This window comes from Epinephelus fuscoguttatus, linkage group LG9 (genome assembly GCF_011397635.1).
Source record: "Epinephelus fuscoguttatus linkage group LG9, E.fuscoguttatus.final_Chr_v1".
NCBI classification, from domain to species: domain Eukaryota; kingdom Metazoa; phylum Chordata; class Actinopteri; order Perciformes; family Serranidae; genus Epinephelus; species Epinephelus fuscoguttatus.
Window position 1 is genome coordinate 42719091 of NC_064760.1, and position 19202 is coordinate 42738292.

At 41.2% G+C, this 19202-nt stretch overlaps 1 protein-coding gene across 2 annotated transcripts; it reads right to left on the reverse strand.

Annotated features, from left to right (window-relative positions):
* Positions 1-3008: 3008 nt before the first annotated feature.
* On the reverse strand, positions 3009-19202 carry LOC125894625 (ETS-related transcription factor Elf-2-like). Of its 2 annotated transcripts, none has more exons than XM_049586167.1 (9): positions 18912-19202; positions 14962-15045; positions 14372-14660; positions 10566-10673; positions 8037-8150; positions 7745-7828; positions 4971-5163; positions 4604-4861; positions 3009-4220 (listed from the first exon to the last, which is right to left on the reverse strand). In XM_049586167.1, exons 2-9 carry the CDS (start codon positions 15034-15036, stop codon positions 3641-3643), a joined length of 1701 nt encoding a protein of 566 aa, XP_049442124.1. In that variant the 5' UTR covers positions 15037-15045; positions 18912-19202; the 3' UTR covers positions 3009-3640. The 2 variants fall into 2 exon arrangements, with proteins under 2 accessions (XP_049442124.1, XP_049442123.1); XM_049586166.1 differs by having other exon boundaries at positions 8037-8153.

The window sequence follows — 19202 nt, forward strand, 5'->3', positions numbered from 1 at the left end:
TTCTATTTTAACTTCATCAGTCCACAGGACTTGTTTTCAGAAAGCATCAGGCTTCTTTAGATGTTCCTTTGCAAACTTCTGATGCTAGATTTTGTGAGGACACATTAAAAGTTTTTTTCTGATGACTCTTCCATGAAGGTCATATTTGTACAGGTGTCTCTGCACAGCTGAACAGTACGCCACCACTCCAGAGTCTGATAAATCTTCCTGCAGGTCTTTTGCAGTCAAACAGGGGTTTGATTTGCCTTTCTAGCAATCCTACAAGCAGGTCTTTCTGAAAGTTTTCCAGACCTCAGCTTGACCTCCACAGTTCCTGTTAACTGCCATTTCTTAATTACATTTCAAACTGAGGAAACAGCTACCTGAAAACACTTTGCTATCTTCTCATAACCTTCTCCTGCTTTGTGGGCATCAGTTATTTTAGTTTTCAGAGTACTAGACAGCTGTTTAGGCTGCTGATTGTTGGGACAAGGTTTCAAGAGTCAGAGTATTCATAAAGCTTTCAAATTTGCATCACCTGGCCTTTCCTAACAATGTCTGTGAATAAGCCAGAGCCCTAACAAGCTAATTATGGTCTGAGATCCTGGTAAAAGTTGTCTGACAGCTCAAATATCTTGGGGTGCCCAAACTTTTGCATGGTGCTCCTTTCCTTTTTCACTCTAAAACTGTACAGAACAAAAATTAATACAATAATGTTACCTAAAATGTTGAAAAGCATGTTTCATCTTTGACTTCATACCTTTTGGAGATCAGCTCATCGTCTACTTACTTAACTATTCACAGTAAGAGAAATTTGGACCAGGGGTGCCCAAACTGTTTCATGCCACTGTAAACCAATAATTTTGAATCAGGACCTTCAGTCTGTGGATAAAGTAGCTTGTGGAAAATAAGGTTTGTCATATTCATGTAGCTTCAGTTGTTATTTCACTGTGTCAGATACATTTTAATCTATATTTAGGTAAATCTAAGTATAGGACTTGGACTGGGACAGTACATTTGGGAACATGCAAGGAATAGAAATAAGCTGCAATACAGCAAAATTGGAATATATGTTGGAATAAAATGCAACTCAACATAATTTTCATTTTTATGTGTGTTTTGTTTTGTTTTGTCTTGTCTTGTTTTTTTGTCAACCTCAGTGGGATCAGAAAGACCAAAACATTTCTCCACATTCTCTGAATCTTTTTACGATATTATAGATTGTAGATGGTAAAAATCCCTAAATTCCCCGTGACTGTGTTGAGAAACGTTAGTAAATTGTTCAGCTGTTTGTCCACACATTTTTTTTCACCAAGTGACCACCCCTGCTTGTGAACAAGTAACCCTTTCAAGATGTTCCTTTCATACCTACTGATGATACTATAATCTGTTACCTGTTCACCTGCAGAATGTTCTTAACAGGTGTTTTTTAAGCACTGCACAACTTTCCCAGTCTTTTGTTGCCCCTGTCCCAACTTTTATGGAATGTGTTGCAGACATCAAATTCAGAATGAGTGTATATTACCAAAATATTTGGTCTTTGTACTATAGTCAATTGAGCATGGATAAAAAAAGATTTGCAAATCATTGCACTGTTTTATTCATGTTATACACAACGTCCTAACTTTTTTAGAATCAGGGTTGTGCTTTCCAAATGTGAGATGTCAGTATGGTGAAGATCTTCATTTGTATGTGTTCATGTGTTGTCTCATGTGGCGTTATCTCACAGTCCCTGCATGTCAGTGTTTCTGAAATGGGACTACGGGTACCCCAAGAGGTACTTTGGAGCACTGTGGGATTACAATGTTAATTTTAAAAATATCAGTCAGTCAGTCATGCATAATTAGTAAAATAATCACATTACAGTTTTACTATAATATAACCAATAAAATTGTAAATGAAAATGCGATAAACCACATTTTATATTCAATATTCCTATTTTCAATGAGATCACTAACTGCTGCAACAAACACAATCCCCTTCACATTTAGGTTTGTTCTGTGTTTTTCTACAAAAAAAAAAGTGTTATCCTGTGTGAGGTCACAGGGGCAGCAGGCCAAGCAAAGCACCCCAGATATCCCTCAGCCCAGCCTTCCAGTTCCTGATGGGGGACCCAGGCTCAGCCCAGTTAATTAACATGGAGTCACCGCCCTGGGCCCCCCACCCACAAGGACATGAATCAGGGTGCAGTGCACTGTGTGCCAGGCAGCACAGGGGCGGGGCCCCAGGTGTGCTGATCCCTGGGGTCACAGACTGGCTCGGGGATGTGTTGATTCTTCTGTTATATAAATTAGTAATATTGCAAATACAAATTAAACTTTTGGTTGTTACAAGAATAATAAACCCTACTGCTTTTTCTGTCAACTCGATACATCTTGCTCAATAAAAATGACTGTGGTAAGATGAACAGACTGAAAACTTTCTTATATAAAACAGATGTTGACAAAGTTTTCCTTCTGGGACATAATTTGCAGTGAAAAAAAAGTAATTAATTGTGCATGGCATTGCAATACTCGTATGCAATACTCGTTTTGCATATCGCAAAACATCTAAAATCAAAATAATATTGTATCCTAACTTAAGTATAGTGATGTTAACATATCACTATGGCCTCTGGTGATCTCCACCTCTCGTGCACTAGTGAGTGTACAAAGTTTTCCACTTTGGTTCTTTCTACATATAAAACAAGTGTTGGTGGTTTTCCTTTACATTCTCACTGTTTCCTGTGCCGACAAAACCATTTCAATGTTTCATGGAGCCATTTAGGATGTTGCACATTGTGAAATACTTTAAATCTTAACCTGTTGAGTGACTACTCTTCTACTCAGTTTCTGCATTTACAAACCTGAAAAATATCAAGGTAAGCAGTGATAATCATCTCCCAGCCAACAGCTGATCTGCATACAGGAGGTCTGCTCAGCGCCTCTCTGTGGCCTGACCAAGCTTCAGTATTTCTTTCAAAAGGCCACTAAATCATTATTTAGCATTTCATGTTTCAGATAGCTGAATAAGACAACTGGAGTCACTTTTGATTCACATTTGTTTGTTTTTTATAATACATATTTCAGTAAAATCTACTTCAATACACTGATAGTACAAGAAAAAAATAGTATATTATACTTCAGATGTGGAGCACACCATTTAGTTCTCAAATCTGGACGCAGACATCCTTTCACTCCCTTTTTATGAACAGTAAAAAAACAGTGCTGTGGAGTAACAGAACTCTGCAGACTGAAACAGAAGAGGAAACAAAGACATGAATTCAAACTACGTGTGGACTGATACATACCTGCTGAGTATCAAAAAATGCTTTTTACATTTCTGTTTACAACAAAGTCCGCTCAGGCTTTTTATATTACGTTTGATTACAAAAAGGAGTTATTTCGTTTACAGTCTAAGGCTGCCCACATCTTCTGAGCTCCCGAGGATCGGTGAGTGTGTGAGTGTGTGTGTGTGTGTGTGTGTTTTTACAACAGTCCCTTTAATCCTTTGTGGGGCTTCAGTAGCTCCATAGTAAGAGCAGGCTGACTGTCTGAGCCAATCAGAGAGCAACTCTGATCTGTGATGGGGGTGTGGGGGGTAGGATGTGTCCTGCACTTCCTCAGCAGTGTCCACAGTCACTCCCTGTCCCCCCTGGGGGCCCCAGCTCAGGGCGGAGCACTCAGGATGAGGTGGTTTCTGCTGATGCTGCTGGTGAGCTGGAGGGGGGTGGAGCCTCTGCTGCTGCCTCTGATTGTGCCACTTCGGGCTGACTGCTGGAGGGCTTCGGGAGCTGGGTGGGGGTTTTGGGTGGTGCAGGATGAGGTTGGCTGACCTGCACAGAGAGCTGCGGCAGTGGCTGAGCCACTGCTGCCGGTTTAGCCAGAATGAGCTGCGGCGTGGGCCGGCCTGCTGTTAGCTGGACCGTAGGGGTGGTGGTGGCCGGTTTAGCGGTTGTGTGCGCTAACTGTGTAGCAACAGGTTTAGCCTGGATGAGCTGCGTGACCTGGCCTGATGGGTTGGCCTGCATAAGCGTGGCCAGCTGGTTGGCTGGGATGGTAATGATGGTGATCTTCTCTCCTGCTTTGGAGCCGGCAGGCAGCATGGTGGGCAGAGCCTGGATGACCAGTTTTGGGGGAGCGCTGGCGGAGGCATTGGCCACCGTTACTGGCACTCCTGTGGTGGTGGTGAGGATGGAGGAGGAGTTTAACGTCACCTGACCGAGCGAGTTGGTCATGACCACTGGCATGGCTCGGATGGGCCTGCAGGAGAAAGAGCAGGGAGAATTATGGGGATGATAAAATAAGGATATAAAATAAAAGTAACTTTGCTGAGTTTTACTAACAGCAATTACATGACCAGCACTCAGCCAATCAGATGATAGCATTTAAATTCTCTTCCCATATTCCCTTTATTCCAAAGTAATATTAAACTGTTATTTAAGACAGCCATATCAAAGAATACACATCAATCGTCCAATTGGCTTTTAAAAACCAAGTTAGCTGGATGAGAAGAGGATTATTTTGGCTTTCTAGTTTCTTGTTACCTTGGATGAGTGATGTCATGTGTGAAGGACCTCCCAGAAGACATGTTATATATAGAAATACTAAACTGTGACACATTATGAGAAACCATGAATAGAGACCTGGTGGCGGCGTTGCTGGGGATGACAGTAACATAGGTCTGCTGAGGCTGGGTGGCGGTGGGGGAGTTTGTGCTCAGGCTGGAGGGGCCATGCTGGTGAGCCGGGTGCTGGCTAGAAGAAACCACACCCTCACCATCCTCCAGCTCCTCTCCATCCTCCTCGTCATCAATCACCCGGATGTTCTTGGGCATGTCTTTAAACTGGTAGGCCAGTCGCTGTCCCTCCACTTTAGCCAGGATGCCACGCTGGTAGTAATACCTAAACACACACACGCACACAGATATTATCACAGCCGTGTTATATATTAGACAGACCGGTATGCTTAGGACTACAAAGGGTTCTGTGTTTGTGGGGAGGACAGGCTGACCTCAGGGCTCTGCCCATGGTCTCGTAGTTCATGTCGGGCTTGTTCTTGTGTTTCCCCCACAGTTTGGACACGGCCTTGGAGTCCACCAGTTTGAAGATGCCCTTCTCTCTCTGCATCCACTTGATGTACCGGGGACAGGTGTTTTTATCCTGCAGCAGCTCTAGCAGGAACTCCCACAGATAGGTGGTGTTGCCTTGACGACACAAAGCACATCATCATGAAATCCAGAAGCTCTGTATCACATAGATCCCTTCACAGTGATGTATCAATGCACTGGTGGGGCAGGGTCCTCAGGAGCAAGCAAGTTCTCCCACAGCACTTCACGAGAAGTGTGAGCTTTTTCGATAATGGAACGTTTTATAAACCTTGACAAAACAAATGACTATGATAACTGATATTCACAGACACCAAAACTACTGAACACAAGCCAAAGTATCAAGTGAATACAGAAACATGTAAATGTGCTAACATTTTTATTACATGATAGGGATGCACAAACAAATCGGCTGCACATCGGTATCTGCTGATATTCGCCTTGTTGACTGCCATCATCCTATCGGCAGATAAGATGACATTCGCCAGTAGCAGTGATTAATGTTTTCCTGTTGTGTCACATCAACAATAAGGGGATTAATCAAGGGAACAATAGAAACAAAAGGACGCAGTAAACTGACGATCAACATGTTGGGGAATGCACTGTTTTTCCCTTATACGTTGTGAAGAACAATGCTATGTTAAAATCGTCAGGAGGAGAGCTAGTAAACGTTAGCTGTAAGCAGCAGGTGGCCACAACTAACAGCCAACAGAGGTTGCATTGAACTACATTTTGTTGCGTTCAAGGTCTGTTCAATAAAAATGAGTATAAAGATGAGTATTATGAAAAGGTAAATTATAATGGTCTCATGATGTGTTAAATGTAATCTTCAAAAATTTAGTTTTGGCAAGAAACTTGAATTAAGTAATATCACACCCGAGGTCGTGCTGTTGTGACCACAGCTGTGCTGCTACAGTACAACAGCAAGACCTCGGGTGTGATATTACTTTATTGCAACAGTTCTAAACATGCCATTTATCAACAGCATAAAGCAGCAATAGGTTATGATTTGTTTGTTTATTTAATGATTTATTTGGGTCCGCCAACACAAATAGTTCTACAACTGGACCGGGACTGGGCTGTTGCCAAGCAACACACAAAACAACACACTAGCTTGCCACTTTGTGTAAGTCAATCAGACACATTACCAGCTGCTATGTATTATGTAGGCTGCATCTGAGTGTTTCCAATTATTTTGCAACCAGTGAAATACAGTAAGTCTGTTGACAGCCGCATTGGTGAAATACATGTGATGCTGATGAGTCACAGCTTAATCAGTATGTTGAGTCGTCTTCTGGTGTCGAATGAGCAGATAAGAACATACCTGGGCATATATATGAGCATACCTGGAGGTTCACAGTGAAGTAATCAGACTTCTTTCTGTCCCTTTCTCCTTTTCTGACCATTAGTTATTCAACTCAAATGTTATTTGTGATAATATGTTGCATTTTGCGGCTAATTACTAATTAGCATAAATAACTGCTCAGAGCACCTGTAAAGCGGAGTGATACATGCGTAGTGAAAAGTCCCAGTGCTATTAAACTGTATATCAGCACTCGTGAAATGACTCCTGTCCAATCAAAATGTTCGGTCGGAACTAACTGCTGTATAATAAATAATAAAAAGGCTTTTGAAGCAATTATCTTTAATAAAAAAGTTTTTCATGAGTGAAAAAGGTTGTTATAGCCTAAGTGATTAAAATGATGTTTTTTCCAAACTTTATCAGGCATGGATATTTAGATTTTCTCATATATTCCTATATCTTTAACTCCATCTTACAGAGCAGGATCATCAACATAGAATTGAAACCACAGGTCAATAAAGACCATTTTTCAGTTGTGAGGAAACGGTGAGACGTGTTCCCCTCAGACTTCTGGTCTAGCCACTAGCCTGTTGCATGTTAACAGCATATGAAATGTTGAACAGCAGTACACACTGAGGGAAATGGTGAAATTAGTTTTAGGACTTTGCTGTTCAATGGTAGGTTGTTCCCTTCCACAAGGTACAAACCTGATGTCAGACATAGGAGTCCACTGCTTCCTTAAATTAAAGAACCAGCACAAAGCAGCTGTCAAAAAAAAAAAAAAAAAGACCACTGCAGAGAACTCCAGGGTCTGTAGCACTCACTTCACGATTTCCTGGAGAATACAAATGACAATACAGACACGCAACACACACAAACACAAATGCTCCTCCCTTCCTACCTCTAGATTGTTGGCTGGTGAGCATTCGCTTGAACAAGCTAACGATTTTGGCTAGTGATAGTTAATTTGAACAAGCTTACTTACTGCTAATGAAATAAGCACTACAGAGCCTGGAGTCTCCCCGATGGTATCCAGTTCTTTATTTTGACCACTGCAATCTACGCTTTGCTCAGGTTTGTTAATTTAGCAAAGCAATGGACTTTTATTTCTGACCAACAGTTTTTACCTTGTCGGGCAGAACAACCTACCACTAAGCAGCAAGGTCCTGAAACTAATTTCTTCATTTCCCACAGTGTGTATTTCTGTGCTGGAGGATTACAGTTAAGTGTTTCATATGTTGTTTACATGCACCAGTGGCTGGGCTGGAACTCAAAGTGGATCAATGTCATTTTCTTGCAGCCAAAAGACACCTCTAAACAGTCTAAATGGCATGTTGTGTTCTTGTGCACTGATTTGACTTCAGAGCTGGGACAAACCTTTGCCCTCCCTCGGTCTTTTCTTGATCCCCAGGTCAAAGGATCCATTCGAAGCAGGCTGGTGTGTCTTGGGCTTGCGTCCACCTGCACATAAGACATAAACACATTGCACAGTCTACTATGGTTCAAAGAGCTTAAGGTCTCAGCACAGAAACCCTGAGCAACAGGTAATGACTGATTTTAGAGAAACAAAAGAACCTATGTAACCTCCGGCACTAAGAATTGTTTTACTGTGAATGAAGCCCACATCTTTTACACGGAGCCTTGGAGAGTCATATGCAGTGACACTGACCTCCTCTCTTTCTCTTGGCAGCAGGTTCACAATCAGGAGGGATGGGAAAGGACTCCTCCTCTATGGGCCCACACTCTGTAGACACCTCCACCACCGTCTCCATCATCACATCCTCTGCTGGGGTCAAACAAAACAACATTCTTTATTAAGATGCATGTGAACTGCCAGGAGTCATTATCAAATACTGATCCAGGATGTGTGTGTGTGCGTGTGTGTGTGTCCTTATTTATTCTGTGTTCTGTTTCTTAAATGCAGCAGCTAGGCTACCTGGTGGGCAGAGTGATTGACCTTGTTGGGAGCAACTGGGCCCAGTGCTCTTAGGCTATAACCCTTTCACTCTGGCTGAGACGGTCTCTTCCCTCACAGCATTTGTTACTTTCACACTTCCAACACCCCACACTACATGCAGCACTCATGTAGACACACACCTTCACCATTGATACTGCTGATTAACACATCTCATCATCACCTTAGTTTAATATTATTTTTACTATGTAAATAAATGATTCATTATTTTGCCTTCAGTCTGCATCTCCCTCTTTTTTGGTCACAGCTTTAGAGCCAGGTCATGACAGTGTGTGTGTGTGTGTGTGTGTGTGTGTGTGTATGTGTGTGTGTGAGAGAGAGAGAGAGAGAGAGAGAGAGAGAGAGAGAGAGACCCATGAGCATGCAGATATCAGGTTGTCACTTTAAGTATCATCACTAGTGGTGCCAATGTTTGTTTTCTGTACACATTTAGACTCTGTATGTGTAGAGTGCTGACACAGTCTGGTGCATATGTTATAAAAGAAGTGTAGTGTTCACATAGCGAATGTGTGGTTGTGCAACAGAGAAAGAGTGACTGTGCATGTGCTCAGAGCACAGGTGCATACATGTGGCTTTTTCACTCCATAACGATAACAACAGGTTAAGCAGCCACAGTGTACAACTGTCAACATGTCATTAGAAGTGATGTTCATAGGTTTTCCATGTTTAGACTCTCAAGGATGCAAAAGTGGTCATTTATGTGGGTCCCCAATAAAATATGAGTTTTTGACAAACTGTAGTGTTAAACTCATGTTTGATGTTACATGATTATAATTTTATAATATACTTATTTTTGTAGAATGTTGAGCTATTTGGCGCAAATGAATCTCCACCACTTGGAGCTACTGTGTCTTTTAGCCCAGCTGCCTGTTCCCTCAGTAGACACTGGAGACTGACCTCTGGTGGCGCATGCTGTGCACTACATATAATGAGTTTAAAGGGATAGTGCACCTAAAAACGAAAATTCAACCATTATCTACTCACCCATATGCCGATGGAGGCTCAGGTGAAGTTTTAGAGTCCTTACAACACTGGCGGAGATCCGCGGGAGAGGGGGTAGCAACGCAACACCTAATGGAGGCTTACGGTGTCCCAGATTCAAACGTCCAAAAACACATAATTGAAACCACAAAATATCTCCATACTGCTCGTTTGTAGTGATCCAAGTGTCCTGAAGCCCCGACATAAGAAGTTGTTTGGAAAAACGTCATTTGAACTCTGTTTTTAGCCTTATTGTAGCATGTAGCTCTATCTGCCTCACGTGTGCGTGCTTGCACGTGAGACCAGCGAAAGCACATGAACACACATGAACGCGGTGCCCATGTCTCACGGTCTCGCGCAAGTGCGCACATGTGAGCACAGTGCACAGAGAGGCAGTTAGAGCTGCAGGCTTTTTTTCCAAAAAACTTTTTATGTCGAGGCTTCAGGACACTATGGATCACTATGGACGAGCATTAGGGAGATATTTTGTGGTTTCAATTATGTGTTTTTGGACATTTGAATCTGGGGCGCTGTAAGCCTCCATTAGGTGGAGTTGTGTTGCTACCCCCTTCTCCCCTGGGATCTCCACAAGTGACAGCGGCTCCTCTGCTCTGAGCATCATGGTCAGAAACAAAATAAGTGTGTTGTTGGTTCCACTACTCTGATCTATGTGATATTAAGGCCAGAGGCATTGGGTAAATGATTACAAAAAAATATATAATTTACTTAAGATTTTACAATGCAATGGAAAAAAAGTTTCATAAAATCCTGAGCCCCATGTCTTAGTATTCTTAAGACTTCTGAAATACTGATTTAAGACAATTTAATACCAATTAAGGCCTTATTTTTAGATTGATGGATTAAATGCATTTTTTATGGATCCATGGTAATCCTGTATTTTATACAGCAAATAATATATATTTAGACAGGATGGCGGGTTTTTAGGCCATCATCTATAGCAAAAATGCATTAGGATCTGGATGCTTTACTGCCACAGCTAAAGTATGTCTGAATCAGAGGTGAACGACACAGCCTGGATCTGATCTGACTTCCTGTATTCATCACATACGTGTTCTCTCAATCAACAATAAATACAACTACTGACAGCTGTAATCACGTAACAGCTAAGATGCACAGATAACAGATATTGATGGTTATATCAACCTGCAGTTCACCGTTTACATGACTTATAGATTACTGTGTCTATTTAACAGAAGAAGAAGTGTTGACAGTGTGTTTTACCTGTGTTGCGTTCATTGTGTAGTCCTCCAGGAGACTCCATGTGGAGAAGAGCTTCGGCTGCTTCAAAGGTTTTGTCAAAACACACCATGTCATGACCCGACATCTCCACTGAGAAGAGAAGCAAAGAGAAGGCTGTCGGTACACTAACCTGTGCAACACATGCTCACTCAGCAGAGCTTGTGAAATCAAACAACACAAAGATCCTGTTTCTGCTGAGAAAACAATACATTCACAACGCTGCAACCTCAACTATTTTGAAATAGTGACTTCCTTGTTTGAGGTTTGTAGAGACAGTCTGCTCCTCCCTTCCTGTTTTCAGTAATCCTGTTTCAATAGTAAGACACTCTTCCTGCCAGCAGAGGGCAGTGTGCTGCTATTGTACACATAGCAGCAGCTCAAATGAAAAGAAGGTACTTCTGTCTTATGAATGGGTACCATTAACTGGAGAACAATACGAATGACACAAAGCTTGCGCAAACTGTCACAGTCAAATGAAAGATATTTTCAGATTTGTACATGGAGCTGAATTTAAACTGATTTCAACAATCAAAATAAAAGAAATAAAGCTGTTATGAGACCTTAAAGTAATAACAAATAAGATTTTCCTTCAAATAAATAGTAATACAGTGGTGATTGTGCCTATGGCTTATTGATGAAAGCCCTAGCATTTGCAGTACTATGAACAGGGTGTCTGGTGACACTGGTGAAAAATCTCAAGTGACACACACAGTTAGTGATGCGTTTTCCATCACCCAGCATTGGTTAGTCCTTTTTTTTGTGTGAAGCAGCGTGCTGTTTTTGTTTTTTGTTTTTGTCAGTCTCTGCTAACGTCATGAGCCAACAGCTACTATTGCTGAACAAACAAAGGAGAGAGGGATGACATCACACAGGCGCCACTATCAGGATCTCTGGGAAGTGAGACACACCTGCAAGTACCGCATATTGCCATAGGTGCCGCCATAGAGGACACACAGAGATCTTTGAGATTGTAACTTTTAAGTATAATGGCATTAAGCATAACAGACAGAATGCACAGTGTCTACCAACACTGATCTGGATTCAAAATAAGTTATGCTATTAGAAGCAGTGGGAAACTGTATATGAAATTTTGACAACGTAATACATGAATGAGACTATTCCTCTTTAGTGGCAGTAAACACAACACATGATAGCTGTGATGTATTCAGAGTTTAACAATATATTTGGGGGCAGACATCAGGGCTATGGCTATGTACTGACACCCACAGAAACACACACAAGAGTTTCAGGTATGTAGAGACGTTAGGCCGGCTACAACTCAGGCTACTCTTTTACATGTTCCTAGTTAGCAGAGACACAGAGTCTGGCAGTAGCCCCTCATGGCTCCTTAGCTCTGACTAACAGCTCTGTGTTGCCTCCCATTCTACCAAGCACTGGTCATGTCCCCTAATGCTGCGCATCGCACACAACCCAGTCATGAACCCACACCTCCTATGATGCGGTTTTAGTTTATGAGTGAGGTTAGCTATTCATCCAACACCAAATTCCATTGGCTACATTTATATAAACACCCCAAAGTTCACAATAGTAGAAAATATCTTTGGCATTACAAGAGGAAAGAAGGATTATGATGTTTGATATAAAAAAAACTTCAAATGATTTTTGACATATATTTAGCATGTAACAAAAAAATAAAAATAAATATCCAACACAGGGACACGTAATTAAAATTTGGAAAATGTCTTTTTCATTTCGCTGTCTCTTTAACAAAAGCCCTGCCAGGGTTCAATATTAAATATGGCCACAAAATGTTACTCTTGAGCCACTAAGTTATCATCTGTAGGTGACCCGCTGTGGCCATTAAGTTATATCAGGTTTCTCTGAAGAATAGGAGAGACCTGATTGCATGTCTAAATGAGAAAACCTGTCGAAATAAAGGTTAAATAAAAAAATATCCCCATACTGCAATCATTTGCCAAGACAATGTTACAGTTCCACAAACATCCTCATTTATTTGCTACCTGTAGTTCAACATTCTATGAATGCTGCGAACAGTACACGTCTAGTACTAGTCCAAGGCTTGAGACTTAAGTTGCTGTATCATCCTGGTGACGACAGAAAATGTGTTTGGGATGAACAGAGATCTCCTGCAGGACCCCTCTGGGATGAAAGTGGTTTTGTAAGTATGTTTAACTATCACTTAACAAATGACAAACACATGACAACTACAACAGAGCGGGTCTTCATGCCGTTATCACTGGAAGAAGAGTGAGTTAGCAGTTAGATACCTGCCGCCTGTTGGCTGATAACAATCACAACAACCAATCACAGCTGACAGATATCTTTCCCTTCTTCCATAAATATCAGTCTGTTACTTATGCAGTCCTTACTCAGACCTTGAACACAAACCATTAGGTTGCACCGCCCAAAATACATATAATTTAATAATTAAATTAATACTGTAAACATGTGGGTGACTAGTCAACTAATGGCCCTAAATGACGACTATTGATCGACTAGGAAAATTCTTAGTCTGGTGCAGCCCTAAACCCAACGTTACTGAAGAACCTCAGCTGAGTACAGTTTAAAGGCAACATTAAAAATACTTTTGAGTTAGAGTTACAGACACTTCCAATTAGTGTTTACATTTTACCGTAAAATGGTCTGTACTGAACAACACTGCTGAGTTACTTTCACTTTGATAACAAACAGTGCTTGTAGCTGTTACTAATTACAAAGTGCTTTACATAAACTCAATACAAAACAATAAGAAACAGCTGTTAACTCAAATATAATCTGGATTATTTTCAAATCAGTCATGTTAATCGTGTATCATTTAGTGTGATTTCTTTTTTTCTTTGGGCATATTAAAATTAAGTTATTTTTTAACATTTTAACATCACATTTTAATGTTGTAATTATGACACTAACAACTATAGATAATACTAACAAAGAAATGATAGACTGTGAATTTAAGAGATTTCAAGAGAATATACATTATATTTAGAAAGATATTTTCATTCTGTTAATGTCTTTTCATGTGTCATTTCAAGTGTGATGATTAATGAAGGCTGTGTTAAGTTATGTTTAATTGCCTCTTCTTTAAGATATTGTTTTTACATAACTTTATATTTGGGCCACCAAGATTAGGGGATTGGTTGCCTGTGGAGCCAGAAATATTAGCATCTATCCATGCCTGCCCAGACCTGTTGAGATTACCACCACAACATCAACTGGATGCATCATATGTGATGGGGATTTATCTTATTTTCATTATATTTCCCACAGTAACTGTGCTTACATTCTTTCAATCACTCTGTAGTACAGAGTGACCGTGATGGTCTGAGTTGCTTTATAATAATGTGAGACATCTGTTGTTGCAGGTGCTGTATTTATATTGTTCTATTCAATGTGATAGAGAGCAGGGGTCATAGTGAGCAGAAGGCTTGCAGCAGAGATGTCTTTGCAAGATGAGTGTTACTAAAAAGGAGAAGAATACTGAGTCACTCTTCAATTGCTGAATGTTGAATTCACCCCGAACAATCTCTACCAGCATCAGACACATAAAGGAGAAACCCAAGCAGCCAATAACAGTTCTTGTGGTCCCCATGTGATATCTCCCTGACAGTTGGGGTTTTAACTAAAACTGGACAGGGAGGGAAAACTCAAACTGGTCTCTGAACAAAAGTGGAATTACTGAAACATCACCTTATTATTTTATGTAGAAATGTTAAGGTGAATCCCACTTAATCAAAACTGACAGAATTTTCTATAAATCTATTCACTTTTTATTAGTCAGAAATGACATCCAGGGAACTCATCCTCACCAGTCTCAGCCACCTCTGTAACCACCTCCTGCTCCTCAGCCACGTCCTGCATCAGATACGTCTCATCGTCATAGACCAGGACCTGTGCTGAGTAACACTCCTCCACCTGGGCACTGGGAACCTCCTCCACGATCACTGCCGGACACCCCTCTTCCTGCAGCACCACACCCTCCTCTTCTTCCACATCTTCCTCCACCTCCTCTCCACCAACAATCACCGCCTCGACTTCCTGCTGGACCACTTCTTCTTCCTCCTCCTCCTCCTCCTCCTCAGTGGGCTGCTGCTCACACTGAACCATTTGCAAAGATGTGACAAAGTGAGATTTTTAGTGAGGTCACGGTTTTCCCAGATCACAGCAATTACTATAATTCGTATAATGTTATTGTTACTGATATTAATGATGGACAAAACTAAGAAAATTAATGAATGTTGTATCAAACCAGACCTTCCTTTTAGCCAAGTCCATCACAGAGAAAAGCTAAATTAACTCTGTTCTTTCTCCACTGACTCTGCCATCATTGGCACAACTTCCAGTATCTTTTACTAAAACTTGTTCAACATAAGAGGCTTTGTTGACTTCCTAGGCTTACCTGCTGGGGCTCCTCCACCACGGTGACATACTCCACTATGTTCCCTCCACCGTCTGACACTACCACAGAGGTCATCACTCATTCCTAACAAGAGAAAAGTACATGGGGTCAGGATGGAGACATTTGGAGTGAGTTTGTGTGTGTGTTTGTGCAGGAGGTGGAGTCATGTGAAAGCCCCACGGCTCCCCTCATGACTGAGTCCCAGTATCGTTGTGGTGTTTGTTATGAGGAGAGAACATGAAGTCACTGTCTAAAATCTTCTGCTAAGTCCACTCTTTTGCTTAATTCAGCTTATAAGCAACCCGACAACTGACGTATTTTTTCAATAGCAATGTCAGAAAATTTTAAAAAGCTGCAATTTATCAATCCTAGACTTTTGCCAAGCACCAAACACACAATAGACAATGAGTTCATGATCCACAGGCTGAAACAACCTACAAAGAGGGACTCAAACCCTTCGGACAATAAGACCATCAATAACCGATCACCTAAATAAATAATACTAACAATGATGATAATGATAATAATAATAATAATGCAACAACAATTAAGTCATGTATATATATTGGTGTTTATTATCGTGAGTCTGACGCCTGATGTTCTATAATTGACAATGTGTGGGAAGTCACTAAACCAGGGCTGCCCAATTTGGGGCCCATGCTCAAATTTTCAATAATTAAATAATTATTATTTTCCCGCTGCCAGCAGTCGGAATATCTCTTTAAATATTTATTTATTGTTGCACTTCCTCTACTGACCACAAATCAGCATTGTGTTACATTGAGGGTAGGGTGGTAGTTTTGGCCCTCCACCCTGATTCATTTTTGGCCCTCCACTGAGAAGTATTTGGGCACCCCTGCACTAAACTCTTTTGCACAACCTGGTGTTCATTAGGTAACACTCACTTTGATATTTCAATACCTTTAGAACTTACAAGGCTGCGTCACACTGTTCATGACAGCTTTCTGTGATACGATACAACAACAATCAATATCAGTTCAACTGTAAGCTATATTACAAGAAAATCCGCTGCTTTACCTTTCCGCAACACAGGGATTTCTGCCAGGAAACTGAAGTAGTTATATCTCTCTCTTCAAAGCCAGACTCAATTTAGAAAAACAGTGATTTAACATTTCTAAACATAGGAGCTGCTGATCTACCGCTGCCATTAGCACAACATCTCTCCCTCTTCTCTCTCATTGAGCACACACGAGAGTTGGTGTCGTCAAGTGATTTCGCGTCCACGGATAGTTCGGTTTGTTTGGAGTGGTGTGAACGTTCATTCAAACTCTGGTGTGGACCAAACAAGCGAACCCTGGTCCTCTTGAAAACTGGGAGTCTCAGTTCACTTGCAAGGGAACCCTGGTGCAGTTCGCTTGCAGTGGGAAATGCAAACGGACTATCCAGCGTACCAAAGAGAGGAAGTGAACCAAAGAGAGGAAGTGAGGTAGAGCGCAGTGCATTTTGGGTAGGAAAAAAACACAAAGCCAAAAGCGCAAACCAGGAGAAGCAGGGGTAAAAAAGAAAAAGTTGGAAAATGCTGCTCGCCTACCGCTCATACTGGGCAGCTTCTTGTGAAAAATCTATTAGGTTTTAACACCAAAGTAAAAACAGAAACCTAAAGACTGCATAAATTTGGTGTTGCTCCATTGTTTTCGTGGTGACCACGCTGGCTGAAGGGGATGGATTTCAGTTTTCAGTTGTGGCCAATTGATGAGCCGGGTTTTCTTCTTCCTCATGCTTTGCTTTTTTTTTTTCCTAGTCAGTGGTCGAAACGGGTGATACCGCCCCCAATAAAGCAGCTGTTGTAACTGCATGACATTGTCCAGGTGGCTTGGTCCGCTTTAAAAAGTGTAGTATGAAATTTTTCGGCATTCCCCGCCCAATGGAACCGAGTCCCCCCCCAAACTATCCTGGTGTGAATGCGCCCTCAGATTCACCAGTCATACAAAACCACAAACTAACTTATCGCAGCAGCAGTAGACCAACAGCTCGTGTTCAGTGAGCCAAAATTACTGTTTGTCAATGATTTCTGGTGGGCTTTGAAGAAACCATAGATGGGGAACTTAATCAATGGAACAAGCTGGCTGATGAAAAGTTAAAGCAGGGCTCCAAACTGTATTTTGCGACCATATTTGGAGTCAGTGCAAGTATATTTTACAACTTCTGCTTGTATGTGACCTGCAAATTTGCAGGTGTTCTATTTTTCATGTTGTAAAACAATGAATTGTGCCTGCTTATTTGTTCCTACAGATAACAAAACATAAATCCCATGTATAGCCTTTTTTGTGACGAAACAAAAATTTATTAATACCTCTCTATATAAGAGGCCATCGTGTTCAAAAACAGAAATGCTGTTAAATAAGGACAGGACTATAATTCAATAAATTGGGCGTTACTTACATACATTTCAATCATTAAAATATTATCAGACTCATATCAGTTTGTTCTCAGTCTCCAATTGTTTTAATTATGATAGATGAATTTCTTAAAATGCTTCACAGGCTGCCTGTGATTTATATATGATTCAACCTCCATTTTACATGAATTCTCATAAAAATCAGCATCATTCATCAGTTTGCTGCTGCAGAGCAGACCTGTCTACTCAACTACATAGGCTAAATAAATTGTATCTGATAATAAGGTTAATATTTTCAGAGGAAAATAAAATACAAGACGACGGCTTTAATTAAAGATCAGTCAGATATTGTCTGGGCTTCACATCTGTACAGATGTTATCTGAAGAATCCTCACATCCCACTGACCACAAGTCTCTGTGATGCTGAATACTTCAATAATTAAAACGGTCCAATGTTAATATAAAGTAGACAACACACAGTTAAAATGGCCAAAAATGTGAATAATTGCATTGCAGGACGATTTAAGGTGTGCCCCTAAATTTTCTGCCTGTGCTCCTAAAATTTTCAGTTACGGGCTACAGTGCTCCTGCTAAAAAAAAAGATAGTTTGACGCCGTGTAAAACAGTAAAAATAGTCTAAATATAGCAAACATTTAAACTGATACTGATTATTTTAGTTGGGACTTTTATTAGGTGGCTAGAATACCTTTGGCTGCTGACCCCCATCCCCAGCAGTTTCTCCAAACTAGGGGCATACTGAGAGATATCTACTGTAAGTTACACACTGAGTATGGGTAATTGCCTCATACAACCCCATTTCAAAAAATGTGAACGAGCCCTTTAAGTTTGAAACGATACGAAACTATATGACTCAGAGGCTTGTTATCCTGTTATATTGTACTTATACGAACACTAGGGTATACATTGGCATTTTGAATGTTCGTCCTTTACATGTTTTCGGCATACTTGCCTGATGTATCATGAAATGCAATTCCGGACGAAAAGAGGAAAACTGTACCGCTGGCTTAATGCCAGCACGACTAACTTTTAACGGTAAAAGTGACTGAAAACACTGGCAGTGTCCATCGTGTCAGACACGGCTGGTGTGTCTGAAGATCTGACAGCCACCACCGTTAACCCACTCAGGCTAATGTTTACTTTCTGAGCGGGCTGGCTCGTCTCTGAGCTCACTGAGTGTGTAGCTGCAGCTACAAACTCTACAGCTAACTCGTTAGCTAATGCTTATTCTACAAACTTAGGATGACTTTACTTAGCTAACGCTACTACTGCCGCTCACATTATGCACTTCGTAATATAACGTCACCTATCCAATGCCACTAAAAGTAAATTAGCAGTCTCCTTTACAAGGGAGATCCCCACAACCCAAAACCATAGCAATGGTTAGCATTAAGGTTACGAGCTCGAAAACAGTTAGCAGATAGCTAGCAAACATATATACTGTATTTAGTGTATAGTTAAGGGACTACACTGTCATTGGCTGACCAGTGTGGCAAATTAAGACGTCTGTATATGGAGCTGTGGTCTATCAGAGCCTGCTGATATGTTATTGCAGTGAGTTTCCTCCCCTTACCTTGTTTTGCTTTTGCTTGTGAAAGTAAGCTCCACGGCTAACGTTAGCACTAGCTGGGCCTAACGTTAGCCAAGCTGTCAAGGCCAAAACGCTTACTTCGCTCGCATAAACAAGCGTTTGCACGTCCTTCTTCCCACAAAACCACTTTGCAGACACCTATTCACTTCCTGTGCCCAATTCTAAGTGGCGAAGGTGGATGAAGGCCCTGAAGTTGTGTTTTGATTCCAGCTTGTGTCTTGCTATAGTGTAGCTTCCCGGCGCGTCGCCTCTTCGCTGCAGTGGCTCCAGCGG